General features: G+C 44.1%; 1 protein-coding gene across 2 annotated transcripts; it reads right to left on the bottom strand.

Moving 5' to 3' along the window:
- Window positions 1-904: 904 nt before the first annotated feature.
- mxd4 (MAX dimerization protein 4) lies at window positions 905-23,493 on the bottom strand. 2 transcript variants are annotated; one of them, XM_031871417.1, is made up of 6 exons: window positions 23,262-23,493; window positions 22,528-22,627; window positions 19,240-19,269; window positions 7,831-7,945; window positions 6,258-6,420; window positions 5,307-5,486 (listed from the first exon to the last, which is right to left on the bottom strand). In XM_031871417.1, exons 1-6 carry the CDS (start codon window positions 23,323-23,325, stop codon window positions 5,317-5,319), a joined length of 642 nt encoding a protein of 213 aa, XP_031727277.1. In that variant the 5' UTR covers window positions 23,326-23,493; the 3' UTR covers window positions 5,307-5,316. The 2 variants fall into 2 exon arrangements, with proteins under 2 accessions (XP_031727276.1, XP_031727277.1); XM_031871416.1 differs by lacking the exon at window positions 6,258-6,420 and having other exon boundaries at window positions 905-5,486.
- Window positions 23,494-24,830: the final 1,337 nt, after the last annotated feature.

The following is a 24,830-nucleotide window of genomic DNA, read 5'->3' as shown; positions in this document are numbered from 1 at the left end:
ACAGTATATATAAACATAACTATACTGCTATACTATTATTGTCGTCTTATGTTCAATATCTTAATGATTTCTTCCTTGTTTGACATTTTTTCCACTTTCAAACGGATCATCATTCAGTGTGTGGTACTGTTGTCGTCACACAATACATTCTGTCATGTTGCGCACATTAATAAAAACTTTTGTATAAATGCTACTGGTTCGTCACCGCCAGAGCGACCTGCACTGAAGCTTTGATAATCAAAAGTGACGTTTTTGGGGGGGGAAGTCCGATTGAGCAAAGTTTTCACATCTCTGTGCTCCGATTTACTCTGTACCTGTATGACCATGTGACTGAGGTGCGTTAGTGAACATGTTTTTAGATTAGATTGTTTCGACTGTTGATTTGAAGCTCGAGTAGCGATAAAGATGATATATTATTGTAAAGATTTGAGTCATTGCATCCCTTCTTAGATGGAATTGTCTGGATTCTTCTGCTCCAAGAAGACTTCCGAGTTATAGTTCGGAAATTGACATTTAGCATAAAGCATTTGTGATATCGTTTATATATTGCGATTTATTTCTACCAGGTAGTAAGATATGTAAGAACAGAATACATGTGAAATGTAATATTGTGTTGGCTCATTGTCAAACTGAGCCTTCATACAATGTCTTAAGTTATTAAGTTAATTTTGCCTCTTTGTTGTTGTTCACCAGTTAAAAAGTGAACTCTGACCTTTAAAAAAACTAGTTAATATTCTGTTCTACAGATCAGTTTCACAGCTGCACAAACCTCACAGGAAGCCTGTTCACATCTGTATCTGCATATTCCTGCTGCTGGTTTTCCGTTTCCCACCCACAGTAAGTGTCATACATACATACAGTGTGTTATAAATCATTTACCAGGCAATGATGAGGCTGCAGCAACTTTATGTATAAAACATTTTAATTATATTACAATGAGAGAATACACAATACCTTCAAGTGTTTGCTAAAATGCAGCCAGCACTAGGTAGTCATGTACATACACTCGCACACAAAACAAAACAAAAAGGAACTTATTTAACATCTTCTGAATGCATATCACGCATCCGCTAAAAAGGAACATATTCACAGGTCTCTGGCACAGAACTCTCCCTACTCTGCACAGTACGTCGGCCCAAACTCGCCCTCCTCTACAGCCTCGAGGCTCCTGTGGGTTTAATAAGATGAACCACTATGAAGATGCAAAATAAGGAGAAAAGCCATAAAGCCCGGGGATCTGGAAAGCGGGATGCTGACCTAAAGCATACACGTAGTTAAAGCTACTTGTCTGGAATCGCATATCATTCAGCATGGAAGGGTTGAAAGTGACTATTTGGCAGGAATAACATTTCATGGAAGTCATTGTGTTGGTTTTTACATAAGCACCGTTAGTCAGCAGGCTTAGGATGGTGTCTTCTATGTTTCTGATTTCTTCTGAAACTTCTCTGCTGTGACCCTGCTCTCTGTGCAGACGGTCCTTCGGTCTGTGCTTCACCCGCGACTTCATCCCACCTTGTCTTTTCCTCTCTCCGTCTGCTGACCTCCCCATATATCACACTGTGCTTTTGTGCTCTTAGAAAAACCCCAACGCACCAAAGTAAATCTTTGTGCAACAGCAACACGGAAGCAAGTCTCAAATCTTGTCTGTGCTTGCTCTGACGATGACTTAAATTACACTCTAATCTCAATAGGACTTCAATGAAGACGTACTTGACGTGACTGTTTACCTTTTTCGGCAATGATGAAGAAGGCTGCAACATCTTCTCTCGCCTCTCCAAGGGCTTAAAAAACACGAGCAGCTGTTCCTGATTTAACAGTCTTCATACATTTCTACAATCTCTGCTTTTTTCGGACTTTTTCCAAGGCACGTCATCAAAAGATTTTCCATAAACACTATGCATCCAGCATTCAAACAAAATGTTGACGCGCCCAGTCATCTGCTCAAAGCCATTATAAGTGTGTGCTATGTACATTCTTTTCAATGAATAATTGTAATCTCATATGTGGCCCTCATCCCATTCGCTGTGTCACTTTTCTGCTGGGAGGTTCTGTGCAAGAGAATAACTTTATGCCATTATGGTTTGCTATGTTGTTCATTTGACCGTCAAACTGAAAAAGGACATTTCTGATACAGTCATGTACAAATCCTTTGACATTTAATGTAAACTCTTGATGAAAAATAGAAAACAGCTTTTCCAAAAAAAAGTTTGTTTTTCTTTTTTTTGTTTGTCCTCCTGCAGTGTATAGAGAGAGTGCAGATAGGAGGTCACCAAAAACAAATGCACCACAAAGTAAAAAAGCAAAACCACCTGCTTGTCTTTAACACCCTGCCCGCCCACCCTCCCTCCGAAAGCACAAGATGGTAATATTGCCGTGTCTCACGAGGTCCTCTGATCAATGGGTAAAACTACTTTTGGGACGGACCACTGGGAGCGCGGAGGATCACACCTTTAAGCTGCCATTGATTGGATTATTCTTTTATCGCTCCTATCCCAGTGACTCCATTTAAAACAAACACATAGTCAGCATACAATAATAGTAAAATGACGAACAAAACAAAAAAAAGAAAAGATCAACACGCTTCAAGCCCAGAAGTTTTGAACCCTGTTGGTGACCATTCGGGGCGACTGGAAGCTGCCATGGGAGTTTACCAGTGTGTGGTTTCTTTTACTTTTCTGTGGCAGATGATCGGGCGTCAAGAGGGTGGGGAGTGCCTGGACAGGGTGCACAACAACAACAGCGGCGGCTGCTCAGTAGAGACCAAAGGGGCTTTTTTTTAATGTATTTTATAATGAGGTCTTCTCTTCAAGTGCTCCATTGCTCATGGAAGTGTTTTGGCATGGTAAGGGTTGAAATCAAAGGTTTCAGCCCGCCAGAGAAGAAGAAGAAGAAGAAGAAGAGGGAGGATGCGATTAAGAGGAGGGGAGGGGAGTGTGACCTGAGTAGGGGCCGAGGGCGAGGAGGTGGGAGGAAGAGGAGGAGGAAGAGGAAGGGAGGTCATAGGCTCACCAAGGCACAGAATGACAGCAGGAGAGTCACCCAAGGGAGAGGGGCCAGTGTATCAGCTCCCCTGCCCCCACTCTCCCTTCAACAAGCCTGACCTCATGTCTGTCTGTCTCTCATATATATATTTATACTTATACATAGATAGATATACTCGCTGTTTTTGTCTTTTCAAGAGAACATTTAGGAAAATATAATACAAAATTTAATACAAGAAATATAGACTACACTGGCTAATATCACTTTAAGTGACGAATAGCTTCTTTTGTATGCAACTTTTTTGTGTTCTTGAGTCTTTTGTAGTTTTTTTGGTCAGACCTGCCATGGTGGACTGGCCCTTTTTTGATTTTTTTTTAAGTGTCGGGACGCCAAGCTCTAAAGACTGCCAGAGACTGAGGTCCTAATGATTATTAAATAGTCAGAGAGCAACAGAAGCGACTCCTCCGTCAATAGTGATTATTGCGTGTAAGTTAAAGACGAGTTAGAGAAGAAATGTCCTCTACGTTGGTCTTCAGCAGTGCCCAGAAGCTCCAGAAATAAGTAACAGATGGCAGAGAGAAAATATGATTGTTAGTCTCGATATAGAAATGAAAAGTTTAACTGAATGTGATTAGTTTGCTGAGTTAGCTAAAATGAACGCCTCTATAGAGTACAAATCATTAGAGCTGGTCCTTTTTTTTTTCTTTTTTCTTTTTTTTCTCCACATTTACAACTTTGACTTGCTAATCAGGACAAAAAAAAAACAACAACAAAAAATCCAGACACACACACGAACACTGCTTGAAAAAGTAACAAAGCTGTAGAGAAATGCAAATTCTGGGAGAACGCCTTGTGAGCCAAAAGAGGGATCCATTAGTGAAAAGGAAAAAGGAGAGCTGCCCCTTTTTCTGAAGGTCTGCCCTCCGAAAGCACTCACTGGCCCATCTACAGGGTGAGAAGGTAAAGGAAACCTCATGGTCCACCACAATCATTTTAAACACTCAGAGGAAGCACCCGCCTCTCGTATTTTTTGCTACATCAATTCGCTACTGAGAAAGAATCAGAAGATTTGAATCAATCTTTAAGGAAGAGAGTTTTTAGTTATGAGGCAACTCCTTTTTTTTTTTCAATTGACATAGTAGTCCATCCACACCATAGGGTGGTATAGTGTAGTGGTCAGTAGTGTGGAGTAGTGGTTAGGCAACCCAACCAGAGGGAGACGAGTGGGTTTGGACAGTAACTGTACATCTATATACTACATTCTTTCTTCTCTGCTACTCTGGAACTTTTTCACTTTGTCTTTGGCCAAAAATCGGCCACAGTTGGTAATGAAGGTCTGACTTTGTGTACAGAAGTAGCCGCTGAAAAAGTCCTGTTTTAGGTCACGCAGCTGCAGAAGCACATCCTAAAAAGTGGAACGATTTTCAAAAAATTGGTTTAATGTTTTGAGAAAAAAGCACATTTGCTTCCCTGCCAAGAGTTCGATGAGAAGACCGATACCACCACCAACTGTGAGCCTGCTAAATGTGAAGCTACAGGTCGGTTAGAACATCCAAGGCTGGAAACGGCAAAAGCGAATAAATATATTTCCCCAAATATCAAAATATTCCTGAAATCGTCCATTATTTTTAAGCAGTCAAATGTTTCGAGGAAAGTGCAGGACTTCTGCAATAGCTACTCCTGTAAATCGTATTGTGTAAAGGGAAGATACTGTCTGATGTAAAAGACTTCCAATGTTGCAAATATTGCAGAACAAGCAGAAGTGCTTTTACTTCGCAAACTTGGTGCTAAGCCTCGCCTGCGTATTGTTGCCTCGTGGAGAAGACATGAAGCTTATGTTTTGTTTTTGACCTCTCTTAAACTCCCTCGCTTGTTCTTTCTCTCTTGCAAACACACACACACAAACATGAACGCACACATCCGGATTAACAAGTCAAAGCTGTCCACCGCACTACAGAAGTCCCCATTAAAACCACAAACTCTGCTCTGCTCTCTATGAGCCTGCGGCAACACTAAGTAGGGGGTTGGGAGGACAGTGGGAGGGCAGGGCGTGTCTGGAGGGGCAGGTTCAGGCAGGATACAGTAGGGTGAGGTAGGGTCAGTGGTCAGGGGGGGAGGGGTCAGGAAGGCTTGAGTGGCATTTCAGCCCCATGGACTTCCTGGAGAGCCGGGGCCGGGAAAGGAGGAAGATGTTCAGGGTGTGCCACCGTTGTGGACCGGTCTGATGTGGGGAGCGGGCGGCGTCTGCGATTGCAAATGGTCGAGGAGGGGAAAGGTGAGGGGAAGGAAGCCTGGTCGAAGAAGCTGGTTGGGAGATGGATGGCCGCGCGCTGTCTAACAGTGGTGCGGCTGCAGTCTGTGGGAATGTGTGGCTGTGTAGCTGGTGTCGCTGGAGCTGCTCTGGAGGCTGTAGTGGTCCTCCTCCTCCTCCTCCTCACCGTCGCTGATGCTGTCCACGCTGTCCGCCTCTCCAGGAGTGAACTCCATGCCCTCGATGTCCACCTCTGCACGCAAAAAAAAAAGAGAGAAAATACGCTTTGGTTATTTTCGGCGCTGTTCACAAACAGAAGAAGTGAGGGGAAACTGTTTATTTCCACCCAACTGTGGGCATATTTATTAGGGAGCCTGCAGCGCCTGTGGATTAAACCCAGATTTAGGCAGCCGTTAAATCTCTGAGCAAACAGGCAGATCTTTGTGCTCCTGCAGCTAATCCCCGTCCATTGATAAACAACTGCATGTGTGTTTACCTCATCCAGGATTAACAAGCATACTCTAGCAGTCCAAACTAAGCATTTCAGGGGAGTCTGTGACACCGGTGAGCAGCAGACTGCACCTTTAAACTCGGGTTATGCTTGAATAGAACTAGATCATACCACATTGAGAGGAAAATGTGTTTCTAGCGGGTCTGTACGACCATTAAAGAGAGCGGTAACACGATGAATCATTTTAATATTGGGATGACGGCACACATTTTCAGTCTCTCCTAGAAGTCATTCATCGGGTTGCACCCGTTGTAAACATAAAGTGACCCCCCCCCCTTACCTCAGAGGGGAGCAGATTACCTTTTTATATTTTTGTCATTTCGGCGGATGAAACGTGACAAATTGGTTGAGCTCCTACAACCTGCACCATGACTCGATAGACCACATGTCAGAAAATGTGGCTCAGAGTTTACCAGTGGACAAGGTGATTGTCCAGATTTGGGACGAACAAGGTTTTATGGTGAGTTGATCCCTGTTGTAGTGCTGCTGGTTGACTTTTCAAAGCCAGCGTACCTTGCTCAGAGTCGGTGGAGACGGTGGAGCCCAGGCTGTCGGTGCGGATGCGCTCAACGGATCCGGACACGGAAAGCTGCTCCAGGCGGCGTTTGAGGTAGCGGTGCTCTCTCTGAAGATGCTCCTTCGTGGTTAAAGCCTTCTTGTCCTGCTCCTCCAGCTTCTGCAGAGCCCCATAAATGCCAAGAATCAATGATAATGCTCACTGGGCGCAAACATCTCCATCTTTTACTCTCTTTTTTTACTGTATACCCGGTAAACTTTTTTTTTTTTTTTTGTTGCACCATTCAAATAATTCCTGAAAGGTCACTGCAGGAAATTTCTTTTCGGGACCATTTTTTTTCTTTCCCTCGTAATACGGTTTGCGGTACCTTGCAATGGGAAAACTTATTGTGAAGGAACACAAAAGTAGTAGACAAAGAAATGTGACTGTGACCTTTCGTGTATGTATGTCTATGATGACAGGCATTATAATAACTATTTAAAAAATAGCCAATGTTCTCGCTGGTGGTCTCAATTACTTATGTAGGCCATTCTGTTGCTAAGGCAAACGCTTCAGTAGAAGATAACTTCCGATTGTGATCGCCGTATTATTTGCCGTATATTTATTCTTGATATTGGATACAGTGTGTGTTTGCAAGAATATGGATTCATGCCATATCATGCAGAGGCTGTAACTGCTGTTATGACGCTTATGAAACCAGTGTTTTCTGTCTCTCTGCCAAACTTTCAAAGGAGAGAATTTAACAACAACAATCAGCAAGTGGCTTTATGACTGCGTGAGGTTAGAAAGTCAACATAAACTCTTGTAAAAGTTTTACTCGACCCGGGATTAGATTTTGCACTAGTTTGCATGTGAAAGTTGATTACACGCAGCACCTTGTGTTACGGGAAGACGCAACACTGCCGAGAATCATCGCAGATCGTCTGAGCAGAGAGGACGTGCACGGTAAACAGGAAATGAAGGGTTAAAACTCGCCACGTCTGGATTTTTCTACCAACCACAGTGTTTGCTGCTTGTAAACAGCAAGATCAGTAGAGCGTGTCCTAAACTGTACTTAGATGCACAGTTCATCCTCTGCATGGCAATGGTAAGAATCAAACCATATTCTGCCAGCACTGGTGTATTTTTAAGACCTCCTGCTGCAGACTGTTCTTCAAGCATCTTGCGTGCAACAGTTAAATGAACTGTGGAGGAGGGGCTGTCCTTAAACAAATCAACATCCAGTTATGTCCTTTCACATATCTAAAGATCAGCCACCAAATGTCCCGTATAATCCACTTTGATGACTAATCAGTTTTCCTTTTAGTCATGGGAGCATTTTTTATTTACTTACAGTCTCTGAGCTGCTCTGATGGAAAGATTAGAAAAACAATATAACACTTAAAGAGTGCGGGGGAGGAAAACCAAACCCAAAGCTCAATTTACTGTGATAAAAACACACGGTGGAACCAGCAAACAGCCTTTTTTAGCTCGACAAATACCAAACCGTTGTCAAAGTTTTTGTCAATTATCTGTCGAAAGAAGGCTAAATGATTCATTATTTTTGTTTTTATTCTTTTTTTTTAATACCTTGATGTGCATCCTGGCCCTTTTCAGCAAGCTCAGTGTGGTGTGTCTCGTGCTGTCTGGACCCAAAGGCACCAACTTCTTCAACTGCTCCAAGTACAGCCGAAGTTTGGCACGTCTGCAAACAACACAAGCACAGGGTGAGTCAGCAGACATCCACCGGCAGGAAAGTGAGTGGGCAGCTACTACACCAACACTCTGACAAAGCATTTAAGTCCCTGAAGGGCAGAAACAGATACTGTTCCTCCCGTACTGTGACTGTCGTGTTCTTCTCCTGTGCTGGGAAACGCACCAAAGCAACGACTTGAATACTACACGGTCGGTTTCGGTTGTGACTTTGGGATTGACCGCGTGACGTTGCACGTTCAAACGGCTGAAGGGAGCGCAGAGTCTCGCCCGTTACACATGTTCAAAGCTTGCAGAGGCTCAAAGTAACCAGTTTGAATCCCCGAGAGGACATCCTCCCAGCATGAGAAAGGAAATGTCACATAATGTTATACTTACAAAACACTTTTTTTCATTTCATATCACGCAGACAGTTCATGCAACTGCCTTAACATTTACCTCTTTCCTCATCAACAAGAGCTGTTTTTCGCAAGACACCCACACGTGACACATATTCAAAGAGCCAAACGGGGCCTCAGCTGAGAGACTTTCCTGTTTTTAGAAAATGTGTATTATACTTATCGAACCCTGTTGGCTTTTGCCTGCCTGTGTGACTAAATTTGGTCGCTTCAGTGTGGTGGTGTATTCACGAAAACAATCTCGCCTTGCACTCACTGATACTGATGTTTTTGCAGAATGTTTTTGTCCTCAGTGCAACAAACTGACCTCAATATAACTGCACACCGTCTAGTGATGCATCACCTTTGTCCACCTATGCTTCGTATGGATCCACCAAATGGACAACCTGCTGAACCCTAGAGCTGCGGGAAGAGACCTTAGAGCCACAGTCACCGAGGGCAAAAAAAAAAAATCATTATTGACCAAAGTGACGGCCATGAGAAGTATCTCATCTGTTCTGATCGCTCTGTCGGTTGAACTCAAGACACAAACCGTGGCCCCGGAAAACCCTGCATCCCTGCCAAAGCCCTTCAGGCCAACAACCCTGGATCCACGAGTAAACAGCTCACTGGATGCAGCAGTTTGGATGTTTAATTCAGCGTTATTGACGACAAGGCCGAGTTAATGTCTGTGTGGACATTGACTGACTTTGTGAGGATATTGTATATATATATTTTTTTTTTTTTTTTAAATCAGCAGATTACCTCCCATGTCTGTCCTTGGTTCATTCAAATTTTCCTCATGAAGGCCTTTCAATCCTCCATTAGTCATGCTAGTCCATGAACCGTTTCTTTGTTCTGATCTAGCCTTCCCCCCTTTTCTCTCGTTCCTTTGGCTAACTCTGTCCGAACGGTAAACAAACTCCAACAATGCAAGGTCTCCACTGGCCAATACTGCGACCAATAAACCTAATCAGAGAAATGAAGCTCTCTCGGGCTGGCTGCAGAGCCGAGCACACAGGAGAACACACTCTCTACACACACACACACACACACACACACACACACACACACACACACACACACACATAGTCTTTCCCCTGTTTTTTTTCAGGAAGGGCGTCGCCTGTGTTTTTCACATAAAATAAGACCTTTTTACTAGTGTCGTAATTTCATTGAGAGGTCAGCCAGAGGTGACCTGTGGGCTACAAGAGAGTCTTGGGGGCTAAACAAAATAATCCAAAATCATGAATGATAGTTGCATCCGTTTGTTTTTTTTGGGATTGTAGCTACAAAAAAGCACCTGATTTAAATATATTAAAAAAGGATTAGCAAAGTGCCCTTGAAACCATCTCTACCTCTCTACAGGTGCATACAGGCGTTCCCCAGAAAAAGGGCGTGTGAAAGTGCTCTCGTTCTTTTATTTCCTTTACTCCCAGGGGGCGCCCCCCCCCCTCCATCCCCTGAACCCCTCCACTCCACCCTGCGCCAACACCAACAACACACCCTCATCCCACTGGAAAACAAGTGTCTTCTGAGGACATGGGGCAGGGGCCCAGCCTCCAACCTGCCCCAGTCGAGCCACATGAAGCAGTTGGACTGCGGCCAGGGGAAGCGGGCAGGAAGGAGCTGGGGGTCTGCAGCAGAGGGGAGGGGGGGTGTTTTTTTGGAAGGGAGCGGGATCCGAGCTAGTGAGTGACTTTCTCTTGGGTAAAAAAAAAAAAAAGGGGGCTCTTTGAGTGCAGTGTGCTCAGCTGCACCAGGCAGCGCTCCACACACATCATCCAGCGGGTAACTTGAGCCAACGGGCCACCAGCTTGCCCCCCCCCCCCCTCTCTAGCAATGAAAAACAAAAACAAGGCGTTCCCTGAATGCTCTGCCTGACTACTACCCACCTCCCCCCAAAGAAAACCTATTTTTACTGAAAAAAAAAAATGTATCACAGGCCCCACCTGTAGGCTCGCAACATATTTTACCTGGCATGCAGATGTAAGGAATGTGCACAGATGCACTTTCACCACCTGAATGTGTGGAGATGTGTCTGGGCTGACATGACCAATCAAACTTGGAACTATTCAAACTATTTCTTTAAAAGGTGCAATAATGAGAATGTATTTACAGGTCTGACTAGTTGCCCTATGTTCTGTTCCTGATGCATATCAATAAGACGGGACCTGGGTTAACCTGGCAGTGTGTCCCTGACAGCTCCTACCCAGATGCATATGTTCCCCTGCCACGAGACACACTTGCTGTTTTTCTTGCTTGTTGGTGGGGACGCTCCCTCGCTCACGTTTGTTATTCCTAAACCAAGCCCCGGTCACGCTATGTTTATCAGAACAGCCACGCAAAGTGTGGCATAAGATGAACGTGAATGTTGTGTCGGTGAAGGAGAGCTGACATTTTGCACAGCCTGGCTCAATCAAATTTTCCAGTTTGTCTGGCTTGAAAATAGTGCGGCCTTTGATGTATTCAGTCATGAAGAGTGTCACAATGTGAGACTGTTGATGTGGTGTCATATGAGAGTTTGTACTTGTGTGTGTCAACGAGTTCAAACATTGTGTGAAAGTCACGGTTTCTATGTCCGATGGACACAATATTCATGGGATGTTTTTTAAATTAAAACACTCTCATTTGGAAGTGTTTTTAAAGCAAAAAAAACAACAACAATACTGAATATAATACTGAAAATAATACGTTATTACGGTGTAACAGAAGCATTGTAGCTCTTAAAGGTTTTCGTGACTTTGCTGAAAATGAAAATTGCAAAAACATCCTGCAGCTGGAGATTTATTAGTAAGTCACGTCTGCAGGGAAATGACCACCTGACCGTTCTCACGTGTAGATAACCACGGGATGGTTTCTGTCTGATCTCTGACCTTCCCTCTCCCTCCTCTTCCCTCCCCATCCAGAGGCTCAGTGCCAAAACAAAGCAAAGGCAGAGGAGAAGAAGAAAAAAAAAAAAAAGGAGCGTTTGCTCAGAAAGCTGCGCGCTGCTAAAAACTGGAACGAGCTATTTAAACAGTTTACCGAATATTGACCATGCTTTTCTCACAGATCTGTTCGCGCTATGCTCCCTTTTTTGCTGCTGAAGTAAAAGGGAGCAGTGTATCTGCAGCAGCCTGTTTTTATGTCTGATGGATGCATTATGAAGGATATTTATGTGTGCTGCACCACAGAAAGGAAGTGACCCTGACCGGTTTTCACACTGTCCACATACAGATATCCTGCTTCTCAGACACAGTCCTGGTGACAGCGGTGTCCAGGGCTCTGGGACTGGAGGTCTGTACATTAGGGTACATTAGCTGCAGGGCTTGAGAAGGCACACCAGTGCAAACAACGGGCCTTCACCCCTCACTCACTGCACTGTTTAATGAACTCGCTGCGGCCCAGCGCATTCCTCTAACCCATACGCACAGGACCGAGTGGCTTGCCTGGCAAGGAGCCAAACCCCACTAAGCTAAGGTCAGAGGTCATCAGGAACACCACTGCAATGTTTCCTCTCACTGCCAGAGCTGACTCGGTTTGTTCCCTGTTGGGTTTAAAGAAAAGAAAATGCGATACCGGGCCTCTGGTGTTGTTTTGACTTGAGCCCACAAGACACCAGCATGAAGAATTTCCTGCTTTGTCGGCTTATCTTGTCCGCGCAATAATGCAATCATTTGGTCTCAAAATGCAATGTGTGCATTTGGAGGGTTTGTCGTTTGACATCTCCAACATAACGTGGATCTAAACGGTGTTTTCAAAGGCTTTAAGAATGAATTAATATCATTACAATTCATTCTTATAGTTTTGGCCATCTCTCTTTTCAGTAATACAAATATGGAGACACATCATTACTAAAGAAGAAGTCTGATCTACTGTACGCCATGGTGTGCAGTTTTCCTTTAATCAGGGATTATTACCAACATTTTGGGTGTGCTACCTTTAACCTTAAGATACAAAGTAGGCTCTGTTATGTGAAGGGACACGTGGGGCAGCGTTGCGTGAGTAAGGATCACTACTGTTGCCGTGGTGGAATTTGGGGGTGCCAGTGAAGTGGCTGCACATCTAGCTGGCAGGTTCCTGGGGAGTATGAGGTCAGATGGAGGGATTGTTGAGGTGATGAGGGACCCTACTCAAGGTCTCGGCCGACAAACACCCGTCATCCGTCTCCCCTGTCACCGTACAGCTCTGCCCGGAACACGACTACATTTAAAAGAGATCAGACTCTTTAACAAAGCAGCCAGTGGATTCGCCACTCTGCCCACGTCAGCGAGAAGAGAGACACGCAGGGAGACACGAGAGGCTTTCATCACCCTGATGTGAAATGTCAGTCGTCCGGGTCGAGCTGTATTTGTTTTCTGTCATGGAGGATGCCACACCCGCCAACTGTGTGCAGTGACAACTGCAGGGAGACACAGACGGATACAAGTCCCCCGTAAACACATTTCTCCTGGTGGCAGGAACCTGGAGCTCGCTCTCACATGACTCTGCTCTCGCACGCAAGCAGCAAACAGAAACTCGAACGCACCACAACAGCAGCGCAGACGGAGGGAGGGGCCTGATTGCTCCACTACTTGTGGAGCATTGCTCTGAAGAAAAAGAGCTCAGCATGCTTTACTGGTGATTAAACAACAGGAAGCTGCAGAATGAGGCAGATCGCTGTTCACGCGTTGTAGTAGTATTTCCACCAAACTGAAATATCCACCGGGCGTGCTCGGGAATGCCTTGTAATTAGATTCATTTGACTTTTTTTTTCTTGTACTGAAACGATCCCCTGTGGGAGCGTGGATCATTACAAAATCCCTTCCTCGGCACAGCCAGCTTACACTAGTGTTAAGAGAAAAACAGATGTCAAATATGGTTTGAAGAGGAGAGCGTGTGAGCGAAAAGAGAGAGAGGGGGGGGGGGTCGTATTAAAGAAGAAGTTCCCTGAGCATCTCTGAATCATTTCAACACAACGTCAAATGACAGACCTGGACATTAATTGCCTTCCATTGCGTGCATTGAAAACCACATCCGCAAGTGTTGGGACGGACTAGCAGAGACAAGTTCGGCGAGCTCAATGAACACATTCCCCTGACACGTTTTATAATGAACCCTCGTCAATGATCGACACGCAGGGATCTAGTGGCACGAGAGACGATCGCAGTGTCCATGTTTACTGTAAAAGTTTGTCTGTTTACTTCTGTGAGGGGGTGGTAGAACAGTGGGGCGGGGTCCTGTTTCAGGCTCTGGGCCCAACTAAAAGAGGCCACAAGATGAGTGAGATAACAAACGGAGAAGAAGACATTTCTATCACACAACATCACGCTTATTGGAGACTTTTTTTTCCTTGTGAATTAAAGTCTATTGGTACCTTTCAAATACGACAACAGGAAGTCACAATGCAAGGAGTCGTTCCGGGAGTCACAAAAAGCTTACACGCTGCTGTTGTTGAACGTAAAAGAAGAAAACTAGAGAGAATAAAGGGGAGTAGAAAAGAGATTGATGAATAACAGACTGCCTGCAGCCCTAAACCACTCTATAAATGTATCAATCAAACAAATATTCGCTTGTGACTCCCTGTTTGCCGGAAGAAACAACAAGCCCAATGCGGATGCAGAGCATTCTAGTAATACTCAGCCTGCAAGTTTCGTGACCCCCATCAACCCCCCCTGCTTAAACCGACTCTGTTACTTAACTACATTCCAGCACATGTGTGCACACTCTGCTGACCTGAATTCCAGGTCGCCTGCTCGACACACAAAGCAGCCACATCCTACGCTGCCTCCTGTCCCTCTCTCTGGCAACGCTCAAGAATGTCTTCGGTCTCCTCTCGTACAAGGGCCCGGGACCAAAACCATGAATGGTTCAGTCAACTCACTCTCCTCCTTTTCACTTCTTTCTTTAATTGCTTCTTGTTGTTGTTGTTGGTTTTGTTTGCCCTTGAAACCCCAAAGCTAGGCCCACACCTTGTTAAAGTGCATCCTTTAGCTGTCGCTTTTACGAGCATCAAGCTGCTTTTACTGACACAGAAACGCTGTGCTCCCTGCAGCAACGACGCCTGAGAGGGAGCGGGGACGTTCTCGACCTTAATCGTCGGTCCACAACGCTCACGTTCACAAACTCAAATTCCTGTGTCGGTGTGCAAAAGAAGCCTGTACAGGTCACGCACAGGCCAAACGCGCCATCGTCAACAGATAGTAAACGGCATGTGCAGCCGGGCTTGACCTGACGGCTCAGAGAGCGCCTCGACGCCCGGTGACCTCTGGGTGGAGAGATTCCACATGTGACCTGTAGCTCGTTTCTTATTCTTTGTCCCAACCAGCCTCACAACGGTAACAACCGAGACATGTCACACAGCTATGTCCTCTTGCGTCAGTAAATGTAGAACAATTTTGGATGAACCCAGTCTGTCGTAAGGTTGGGTAATATGACAAAATGCATCTAGAGAGAGGAACGAGATGCGTCAACTGTCTGAGATTTGCCTTTCGGTTTATACCAACGAAGATATCCCTTCAATATATCTCTTTATATTGTGATGGAATCAATAATTCATACTGATAACATTTTTATTTAATAGATTAGCGAGACCCAGACATTCCAGTCTGGTTATTTAATCTACGAAAGTACATCTGTCACAAAATGCATGTATTTAAAGCTGAAACGATTAGATAAAAAATATAATTCTGTAAAATCTTAAATCTCTAACTATTTTGATAATCAAATAATCATGTTCAAAGATGTTCCCTTGCCCTGGGATGTTTTGATAGACGATTTCTGACAAAACAAATAATCAATCAATAATCAGCAGACCAGATCAATAGTGACACTCATTGTTAGTTGCAGTCCTACATATATTTACGTCTTCGTATAAATCGACATGTAGAAACTGCACACCTAGTCACGTTGAATATACTGTACGTGCTATGGTCTACATGTGCCTTAATGATTCGACCACGTACAGTACATCAGTCATTACTCTGGGTTATTAGCTGCTCACGCAGACCTAATGACTCCAGGTTACCGCACTCACATGAGGAATGTAACTGACAGTGTCACATTTGAGGAAGTTAAGTACGAAAGCCACATGCAATCATGTGAGTATATGAATTACACACCAAAACCCAAACTGGAAGGAATGAAGTGGTCCACTTTGTTTATGTAGCTGCTTTTTAACTCAAAAGAAATTATACATTGTTAAAAAGGCAGGATGTTAACATATTATGACCTTAACTTCAACTGTATTCACAATCGCTGTGCATTCTGCAATCCACGTTGAAATGCAGATCAACAGGCCGAGCAAAAGCCTGCCATCTTCTACATAAACTCACTGTCACAGAAGAAGATTTATACCTCAAAAAAAAGGAGAAACGGGCACGGATGAGTTTTGGCAGGAGGGCCAGCAAAGAGTGATAAAGGCCCTCTGTGAGAAGGGAGCGCTGCCTTTCTCGTCCTTGCTGCCTCAGGTTTCTGCTGACTCAAACACTTTTTAAAAAAACATAACAGAGAAACCAGATGTGGTCTCTGGAGAAAGAAGGAGACAAAGAGTAGAAGGCAAGGAGGTGAAGTAACTAACAGGGCTGTGGGACGGCTCTCCCTCCCGCCGACACACCGCCATAACTCAAACGGCTCAGTGAGGCCTACACACACACACACACACACACACACACACACACAGGAGCTCCACTCGAGGGGAAAGAGTTCCTCAAAGCCAAATAAGTCATTCATCACAGCTGGGAGTAGAAGACACCGGGAGAGTAAATTTAATTAGAGAGAAGATTAGACCATGACAAACTGAGGGCTTGCTCCTGTGTCCATGAAGTGCATGTTAATTTAGAGCTAAGTTTAATAGGTGCCACACAGTTGCTGTACATTAGCTCAGTGCGATATATATTGTAAGTGAATACTGTTTGTTGAAATCAGCCACAGACGGTGCCTTTGTCTGCAAAGGTAAAAATAGAGATGTAAATGTGTTGTTTTCAACTGAGGGAAGCATCACAACCACACCATAGCGGCATTACGTGGCTGGATTTCCTGTAAACAGGTGATGTGTGGGAAAACAAAACATCTGTAGTTTCACAATTTGTTGGCATGTCTAGAAAAGGAGACTTGCGGCACGGACGAGTTGTCAAAGGCGTGATCAAGAGCGGTTGAAGTCAGAAATGGGAAGGAAGCAATGCCAGCGGAGAGCAACCACACTGAAGCATTCGGTTTCACAGAAATGTCACGACGATGCTCTGCAGCTCTGGCCTGTGCACTGACGAGAGAGAGAGAGAGAGAGAGAGAGAGAGAGCAGCAGAGTCACCCTCGAGAAGGTCTATACAGAGCTGTCACGGCTGCACTCCGGCTGCAGCAGATAAGCAGGTTGTGTCGAGACGGTCGACCCTGCGGGACGCAGCTGGCACCCACCCAGACGTCTCACTCTGATAGCGGGACACAAATATATGCAGGGTGCCTCTTGAATGGCTGCCACGGCAAGCACTCAGTTTCGTAAGAGACACCTCGCATGCATTCATCGCTGAGCAGCAGCCAGTGAGCCTGTCGTCCGCAGGAAATGGAAGAAAGAAAGAAAAAAAGTAGACAAAAACATATTTATAAGTTGCCACACTGGACACCGACACTGGCATAAAATGGACAGATGACTTAAAAGTAGTTCCCGAGGTCCCGCACAAATATTTGCACTTTTTCACAATACATGCAGTCAATGCCTCCCGTGTCAAAAGCAGACGTTTATCGGTCACTTTGCCTACCGCAAGAACATAAAGTACAAGGAGGGCTCTGTGCTGCGCCCGCGTAAACCTAACGCACCGGCACATGACCAAACAAAGACAGTGAGTCAGGGCTCAAACAGCAGCACCTCCCTGGTGTGGTGTCTGAGGGCGTGAGGGAGGTCGAGTTTTTGGAAACGATACTGGGATTGCTACAGATTAAACAGGTGTGTAGCTCTGAGTGGATGCGCCAACTGGTCACACACACACACTCATTAAACTGGTTGATCCTGACAGCTGGAAGACAGCCAGAAGACTTTTGGTTTGTCTTCTGATTTATCAGAAGACAAACCAAAACAGATCAAGCGAGGACACTGAAATGTTGGATCATTCCTTTGAGAATACCCATAAAGGGTTGGGAACTGAAAACATTTTGGCTTTTTAGTTACACTCGTTTGAGACAACCGATCGCTTGGCTGTAAGAAAAAGTCGAAAAAGGCACATTGTACATTCTCATGCCTTCAAAGTGCTTGTTTGGTTGGGTCAATAGCCCAAAACCGAAAGATATTCAATAAACGGGAATCAAAACTGAGGAAAATCTGCAGAAACCAGACAAAGTTTGTCTCTTTTGCCTGATAAATGACTTACACAAGTATCAAAATTGTTACCGATAAATTTCCTGTTTCTCGTTAATAATCTCAGCACTACATACACATGCACTGTAGATGACTTTGCTTCAGCTTGATGTCACAGCCTCAACCTTTAACGCCTGTACGTTGGGAGTAATGACCGTGTAATTTGAAGAGGATCACAATGATACCTCGTCACTGCAGGGCACGTCATTACAAATAAGTGGACGGAACTTTTTTCCTGGGGAGGGACGGAGAGAAAGACAATGGCAGGAAAGTACTTTTAAATATGATCTAATGCATCTTCTGTCATTAAGGAGTATTTCAACATAATTAAATGTATTTAAGCCCTGACATGAGAGACAAAACATCAGTGAATAACTAAGAGAACGCACATGTTCTACAGTCAAGATGCTGCACATGATGTAAAAAAAAAAAAAAACATCTTTTTTAGAAACTTGTGGCCACAGTGACGACAAGGGAAGTGAGTAAACCGATGATGGAACACTTTACCGGCACTTGCGTTTGTCAGTTTGACATGGTCACTTCGTTGGTAAGCGACCACACCCGTCGTCGGACATGAGGTAACTGTTGTGTCTTAACACCTGCTTTGTGATCAGCCGGGGCCTTCTCTGCCTCCCAGGTCAGGGAGGAATATGTCTGAACTCGTTTCTCTCGTCTACAGTGCACACATCCATTACTCACTCCCAGACATGTGACTGGCAAACCCCAATCCCTCAGCGTGGGTGACAGCGTGTCACGCACATGCAGCCCAACACACACACCCATCTCAGCCTCAGCTCACATGCTGATAGTCACATCAGCTGTTTTGTAAATCCGCTCTAGCAGGCAGTTCTTTTTTTCTAAGAATCCGCTTGGGATGACCTTGATGCGAAAAAAGAAAAACAAAGCACACCAAAAAAAGTTTTGCTTCTTCCACCAACCATCTTCCCTACAGCAGCTAGGCTTTGTTGTATCAAAGAGGAGTTTTGCTTCCTGACAAGAACCCCCTTTGGATCTGTGAAGTCAAAACAGAGCAGAAAACAGACTGTCTGTGCCTTTAATGAGCGCAGATATCACATCACCGCGAGCTGAGCGCTGTACCCCTCGGGGAGGAAAAGAAAAAGGTGGAGCGAGATGCATGCTGGGGGTAGTAGAGCGGGATAACCGTGTGTGTGTTTGCCGTCTGTGGCGCCTCTTAATTTGGAGAAATGACAGGCGAGATCTAGATTCACCCCGCCTCCGTTCACAGCATCAGCCTGGGCTAGGATTATCACATTACTGACAGGATTCCCTTTCCATACAAGGTAACGAGTTTCATCCGTGAAGCGGAGACCGATCTAATCGACGTGAATTTGCTCTTTGAAATGAGCTCATTATCCATTTCCAGACATGAGGAATTAATTGATGGAATCTCATTGAAGATGACCTCCGATCCAATCGGGTGCTTTTTACTGAGAGGAAAATATCTTGACGTTTACCTGCAGCCAGCATGCCTTCGCTTAGTATGTTATAGGAGCTCAAGGGTGCTCAGCAAAAGCATGCACACGCAAATCAAAGAAACGGGACGAGATGTGGTAGGCCAAAGGGTCTCAGGTGTGATCTTACCTGTGTTTCTCCAGCTCGTTGTGCGACGATCTGTGAGGACGAAAGAGACAGAGGGGCGTCAAAGCACTGGCAAAATACTACACGCGCTCAAATCACATGACAAGAGAGTTAGGATGCGATGCAATGAACAGTCCCAAATTGAGAGGCATGGTTACCAACAGTTTTTATCTAACTGTAAGACAAATGAAAGCAAGATGAATGGAAGAAATGCAGAGTTAACAGCAGATGTGAGAAGCATTCTAAGGAAAAATGTGTCAAGACAGCAAAGAATGGTGTGGATTCCTTTCTGCTCACGTGTTTCTTTAGGGCTTTTGAATGCTTGAGTTGCTTTAAGTTTTACCGAAGACATAGAATATAATAATAATAATAATAATAATACTCCAAAATAGGCCTCAAGCAAGTAACGCAAAGGCTTGATCACACATTCTGGGAATAGACGTCCATGACAAGTGTGAAAAAAATGGGAGTGGAGTTTTTCAAAATCTTTTTCCATGTCTGTGTGACGTCTGTCAGAGAGTGTGCAGCAGAGCGCCAAAATGACCCTGAGAGAGAGAGACACCCCCCCCCCCCCCCCCCCCCCCTCGCCCCGCTCTCAAACAGCATGCACGCACTGCTGTTGTTGCTGCACTCTGGCTGAAAAGCAGCGTGGATAAAAACACACTCAGACGTCTGGAGGCGGAGACGCTGCAGAATTCCTCAGTGTGCGGGTTATTCCGAGGAGGGCCCCTGTCGCGATGTGCTGCGAGGGCACTGCAGCCCGTCTGAAACAGGCCCTCTGTCCACGAGGCCGTCATGGATACCGCGGCAGTAAAAACAAAACAAAAACAGCAACAACAAAAGGGCCAGACTGACAACAAGCCTTTTCAGATTTTTCCGCTGTTTGAGAGCCCTTGTGCTCGCGAAAGCAGTGGTTCCCACAGCTGTGGGAGGCCGAGGCACCAAAAAAGGGGTTACAGTTGACCGTGCGAGCTGCGATAATGTGGCACCTGCCCAAAAAAAATCCTCTCATAAGGAGGACCAGACGTTTCACTGCTGCTAATAAACCTGATCCAAAAAGGCCGACATCATGGAGGAAGTTGTGCTGTTCAAACCTACACAAATTGGGGGAAATGTCCCAGACAAAGCACAGGGCATGACCAGGAAATAATACAGCAGCTTTCAAAGGAAGGGAATGCACGCAGACCTGTAATAACAGCAGGTCAACACACACACCTTTACATGTTATGTAAAAGAATGGTGTGGCATGCAAAGGACTCTGTGCTCCCATGGTATGAACTGGGCCCTGGTGATCAAAGGCCTACACATTAGCCTTGTATCTCCCTTTTTTAAATGGGATGGAAAACTGACAAAGATCATCGTAGGAGCACCTTAAGACTATTCAGTCTACGAGTAAAAACAAGGAAACTCCACCAGGTTTTTTTTTTCTTTCTGTGTGCAGAAATAGACTCCCAACCGTTTTTTTTTGTTTTTTTTCACATGCCCTAAATATTGCATCATTGCAAAACATGCGATTGGTGACGATTTGGTCCTAATATCAAACCTAACAGTTTTTAGTTCTACAAAGCCAAGCTTTGTGCTTTTTAACAAACAGCCTGCTTCTGTTTCACTGAAAATAAGTTCAAACATGTTTTTACTTCACTACCCCCTGCATCCTGTCGATGCTAAAACAAACAGCAAGAGAGTGTAAAGGGAATTGGGGAATTGGCCCACAGTGCAAAAGAGGGAAAAGCAGGTCTGGTGCATGAAGCTTGGTGCACTGGTGTTTGTCACAGGAGGTGTGTGTTTCAGCCACCACACCCACCTGCCACATCCCCGTACACACCCACCCACACACACGTAAACAATGGTGTTACTATGTCTGAGACTGTGTCAATGGAATGTGGATGAGACTGCTATGACAAATATAGAAAGATTACTTTTAAATGTACAAAGGGAGTGCAATTACAATTGTGGCTCCACAGGTTCATATTCTGTACGCAATATGATGTAACTCTGACGCTCACTAGTGAGGAAACCAGGCTCACTATGCTTCCCTAAACTAATATTAGCCAACAGGAACGTTTTTTTATCTTCATGTGATAGTGTTCCTGGGAATAAAACGGCACTGACAAGGGCACATCACGCAAATGTCTCTGGAGAGTTTCACCAAAAAACACATTTACTACAAATTGTTAGCAGATGAAAGATTTCACTGTTGCACACTTGGCCAAATAACACTGCAACATTTTATTTTGCATGTAGCCTAGGACGTAAAGGTCCCCAAGTTAGGGCCATAAATCAACGGAAATCTTGTTAGCGACTAGAGCTGATAGGATCAGTCGATCATAAGGAAATAAAACGTCAACTATTTTGATAATCAATTAAATCAAATGTGATAGTAGACTTAATATATTTGGCTTTTGGATTGATTGTTGGAAAGAAAAACAAGGGATTTCAATATTACGTTGTGCATTTTTAACTCTTCTGTGACATTTTAACTGTTAAAAAATGAATCAGTTAATCAATAAATAATTTGCAGATTAACCAATAATGACAACAGTACAGGATAACAGCACTGTTAGCAACCTTCCTACTGAACAGGCCTTTTAATCACAAAGAGGAGAATTACATTTTAACTTGCTGAGGTTGAAATGACCTTTAACCAGCTGTCCAACTGGTCTAAAACAGAGCAACAAATCAAGGTTGAACCGAAACTGAAACTTCAATGTATTCACTTATGTAATGTTATTCTGTGTGATTGTATGGCCTAGCAGCAAGGCCTATATTAGCTGCAGGCTGTCGCAGTATGGGAATGGGATTGGACTGGGGGGGGGGGGGGGTACTACCAGGGGGGTAAAGGACTTTCATTTAACATCAGACACACACACATACAAAACACACCAACCACATGAAAAAAAAAAGGCACAGGTGAAAAAGCACGACAGTCGTGCAAAAATGAAAGGTTATGTGCATGTGTGTGTTGTCTCTCAGCACGGGGAGGGAGGGAGGGAGGGTGTGTGTGTGTGTGTGTGTGTGTGTGTGTGTGTGTGTGTGTGTGTATGTGAAAAAGAGAAAGAGTGGGAGCAGCAGAGTTGACAGTGTACGCGTGGCAGTGTTTATTGGAGAGACCAAAACAGAAAGCCCAGCCCAGGCAGCAGCAGAGAGAAGGCAGTGTGCATGAAAACAGCCAAACTACGTGTGTGTGTGTGTGTGTGTGTGTGTGTGTGTGTGTGTGTGTGTGTGTGCGTGTGTTTTTACACGTTGGGACTTACAGTAAACAAATACAAAAAGCAAGACTGACATATTTACCTATTGTTCTGAGATTTTCTGGAAATTGGCGAGGCTTTCGTTTTCTTACTGGAAAAGTCGCTGCTGTACGGTAAAACCGACGCATAACCGTGTTCTGCCTCTATTGAGCAAAACAAAACACATAGCATGTTAATTTACTGTGGTGTCTGCAAGAATAAATAATAATAAATAAAAAAAAAGCTGTCAATGAGCCATTCGGGGAAACATGAAATATCAATAGAGGAACAAAACGTGATCGATCGTCAACGTTATCGCTTCCAATAGATCAATATCGTGCTATATAGCCTTCAGCAAGGTGTATATATATATTGTGAAGCAATCCACGTGACATGATCATCTATGTGTCTCTGTAATTATGATACTGGTTCATATTCTCAATGTCACTCTTGTTTACTCATTTCCGAAGAGAGATAATCCGAGGACACACTGCATTCTGAGTATACAACACGTGAGCTAGTATTAGACACATTGCAGACACAGTTCACAAATACATTACCTACTTTAAATAATAACATAGAGCTGCTCTTTTTCTAGCATATAGGCTACTAGGTCCAGTCCCGTCCCTCCCACCGTCCCATTGTCTGTAGAGTGACATCATACCTGCACTATGGCACAGCACGTTAAAACTTTACATAAGATAGAAGATTAAGCATTGCTGCCGTCCTAATGCTCCATTCACAAAATAATCACGAGCCTCGAAATCCTGTCAAGTTGTCAGTTTTAGCTTGAAATACCTCTGTCTCTTCTTTCCAAGTACTCTGCAGCCTCCAGCAGAATTAAAAGAGAATTAAGTTCCATCTTGTTGTCGGCTTGTTATTAGAAATAGAAAATATCTTTTGACACAGATGTAGAAGTCATGAAGTACTGGAATTGAAATTGTCAAACTGTTTGTACAGGACGATGTACGAGCGCTGCTATATTCAGTTCTGAGTCTTGGTCACTCCAAACTACAGTATCAACAGCACCTAAACTAAAACTCAGGGAAGTGAGTGAACGCACGCTCGCCCAATGAGAAAAGCCTGTGGGTGGGTTCTCGAGGTATGTCTTAGCCTATGAGCAGGCTGCAAACGGTGGGGTGCTATTTGATTGGCTTGAGGGCAAAAGTCATCAGGGACATACCCTAGCAACAGCCTGGGTTTCCCGCCCCTTCCACAGCTGATTGGTGTGACGCGAGGGCAGGCGGTCTCTGATTGGCTGGGATGGATTCCGGGATACTGTCATAGTTGAACTTGCGCTATTGATTTTGTTGCCAAGTTTAATAACTTCTCCAAAGTATGCGTTTGGATTTGGACAGTGAAGTACACTAAATTCAACGGTCATTCAGTCACACGAGAGTGTGTGACATGGCAAAATTACTCAAAGCGTGTGTGTTGTTTTCATTTCCTGTCCAAGTCATTATGAAAGCCCTGTATGAGGCTGCAGAAACTGAATTTAGTTTATGACTCCTCCTGAAGATATAAAGTGACTGAGCTTCAGTTTTGATTGCATGTTGTTTTTGACTGAATACATTGAACATGCAAAGTTAAATACACATTTCCTTAAAAAGTATAAATATTATCAACCTCTTTTAATGACAACTCTCTCTTAATACAACCACAGCCAGAGCTGGGACAAAGTCAATGTTCTGCAAGTCACGAACATGTGGCATTGGCTTTGAAGATTCAAGTCCTTGAGTTTGTTTTTCGAGTTGTAAACTTCACCAAATGTAAGGCCGTGTTCAGTCTGAAACAGAATAACAGATAGAATAGTACATCATAAGTAATGACTGCTTTTTACAAGTAAACCGTGGCATGTTATTCCTGTGACACAGTTAGAGCTGGAACAATCGGCTGACTGACAGAAAGTTGGTCTCGCACAATTTTAGTAATTCATTAAATTAATTAAATGTAATGTTTAAAGTAAAATTGTCAAACATGTTCTGGTTCCAGCCTCTAAAGTTGGTCCAACATTTGAATAAGTCCAGAAATTATGAATCCCCTTTTTCTCACTATTTTCTGATGTTTCTTATACCAAACAATTAATGAAGAAATTAATCACGAGATGAATTGATAATAAAAATGATAGTAAGTTGTTGCTCTAATTTGTTTAATTTCTGAGCTGAATGTTTTGCAGGTTGTCTTTACATCCAAATGTGAGTATCTGTTGTCTGTCTGTTTGTTTGCAATGCAAAAAAGACCTTTCCCTTTTGCAGATTTCGTATACATTGCGAGGGAAGCAACAGAAAACTTGTGACTAAATATGATATGTTTAGTTTTAGCTCCAGACCAGTGCCTCATTTCAAACAGTAAATACCAACAGAATGA

The sequence above is a fragment of the Anarrhichthys ocellatus genome, unplaced genomic scaffold, assembly GCF_004355925.1.
Source record: "Anarrhichthys ocellatus isolate YVR2014 unplaced genomic scaffold, GSC_Weel_1.0 scaffold58, whole genome shotgun sequence".
Taxonomy (NCBI): Eukaryota; Metazoa; Chordata; class Actinopteri; order Perciformes; family Anarhichadidae; genus Anarrhichthys; species Anarrhichthys ocellatus.
The sequence above is the reverse complement of the archived record's forward strand: the minus strand, read 5'-3'. Positions and strand labels throughout refer to the sequence as shown.

Coding starts and splice junctions, on each gene's coding strand:
- mxd4 (XM_031871416.1), bottom strand. CDS start 23,325: ATGGAACTTAATTCTCTTTTAATTCTGCTGGAGGCTGCAGAGTACTTG. Junction 19,270..22,527: donor AGAAAATCTCAGAACAATAG/GTAAATATGTCA, acceptor TCGTCCTCACAG/ATCGTCGCACAACGAGCTGG. Junction 5,487..7,830: donor GGGCCAGGATGCACATCAAG/GTATTAAAAAAA, acceptor TTTTGCGTGCAG/AGGTGGACATCGAGGGCATG.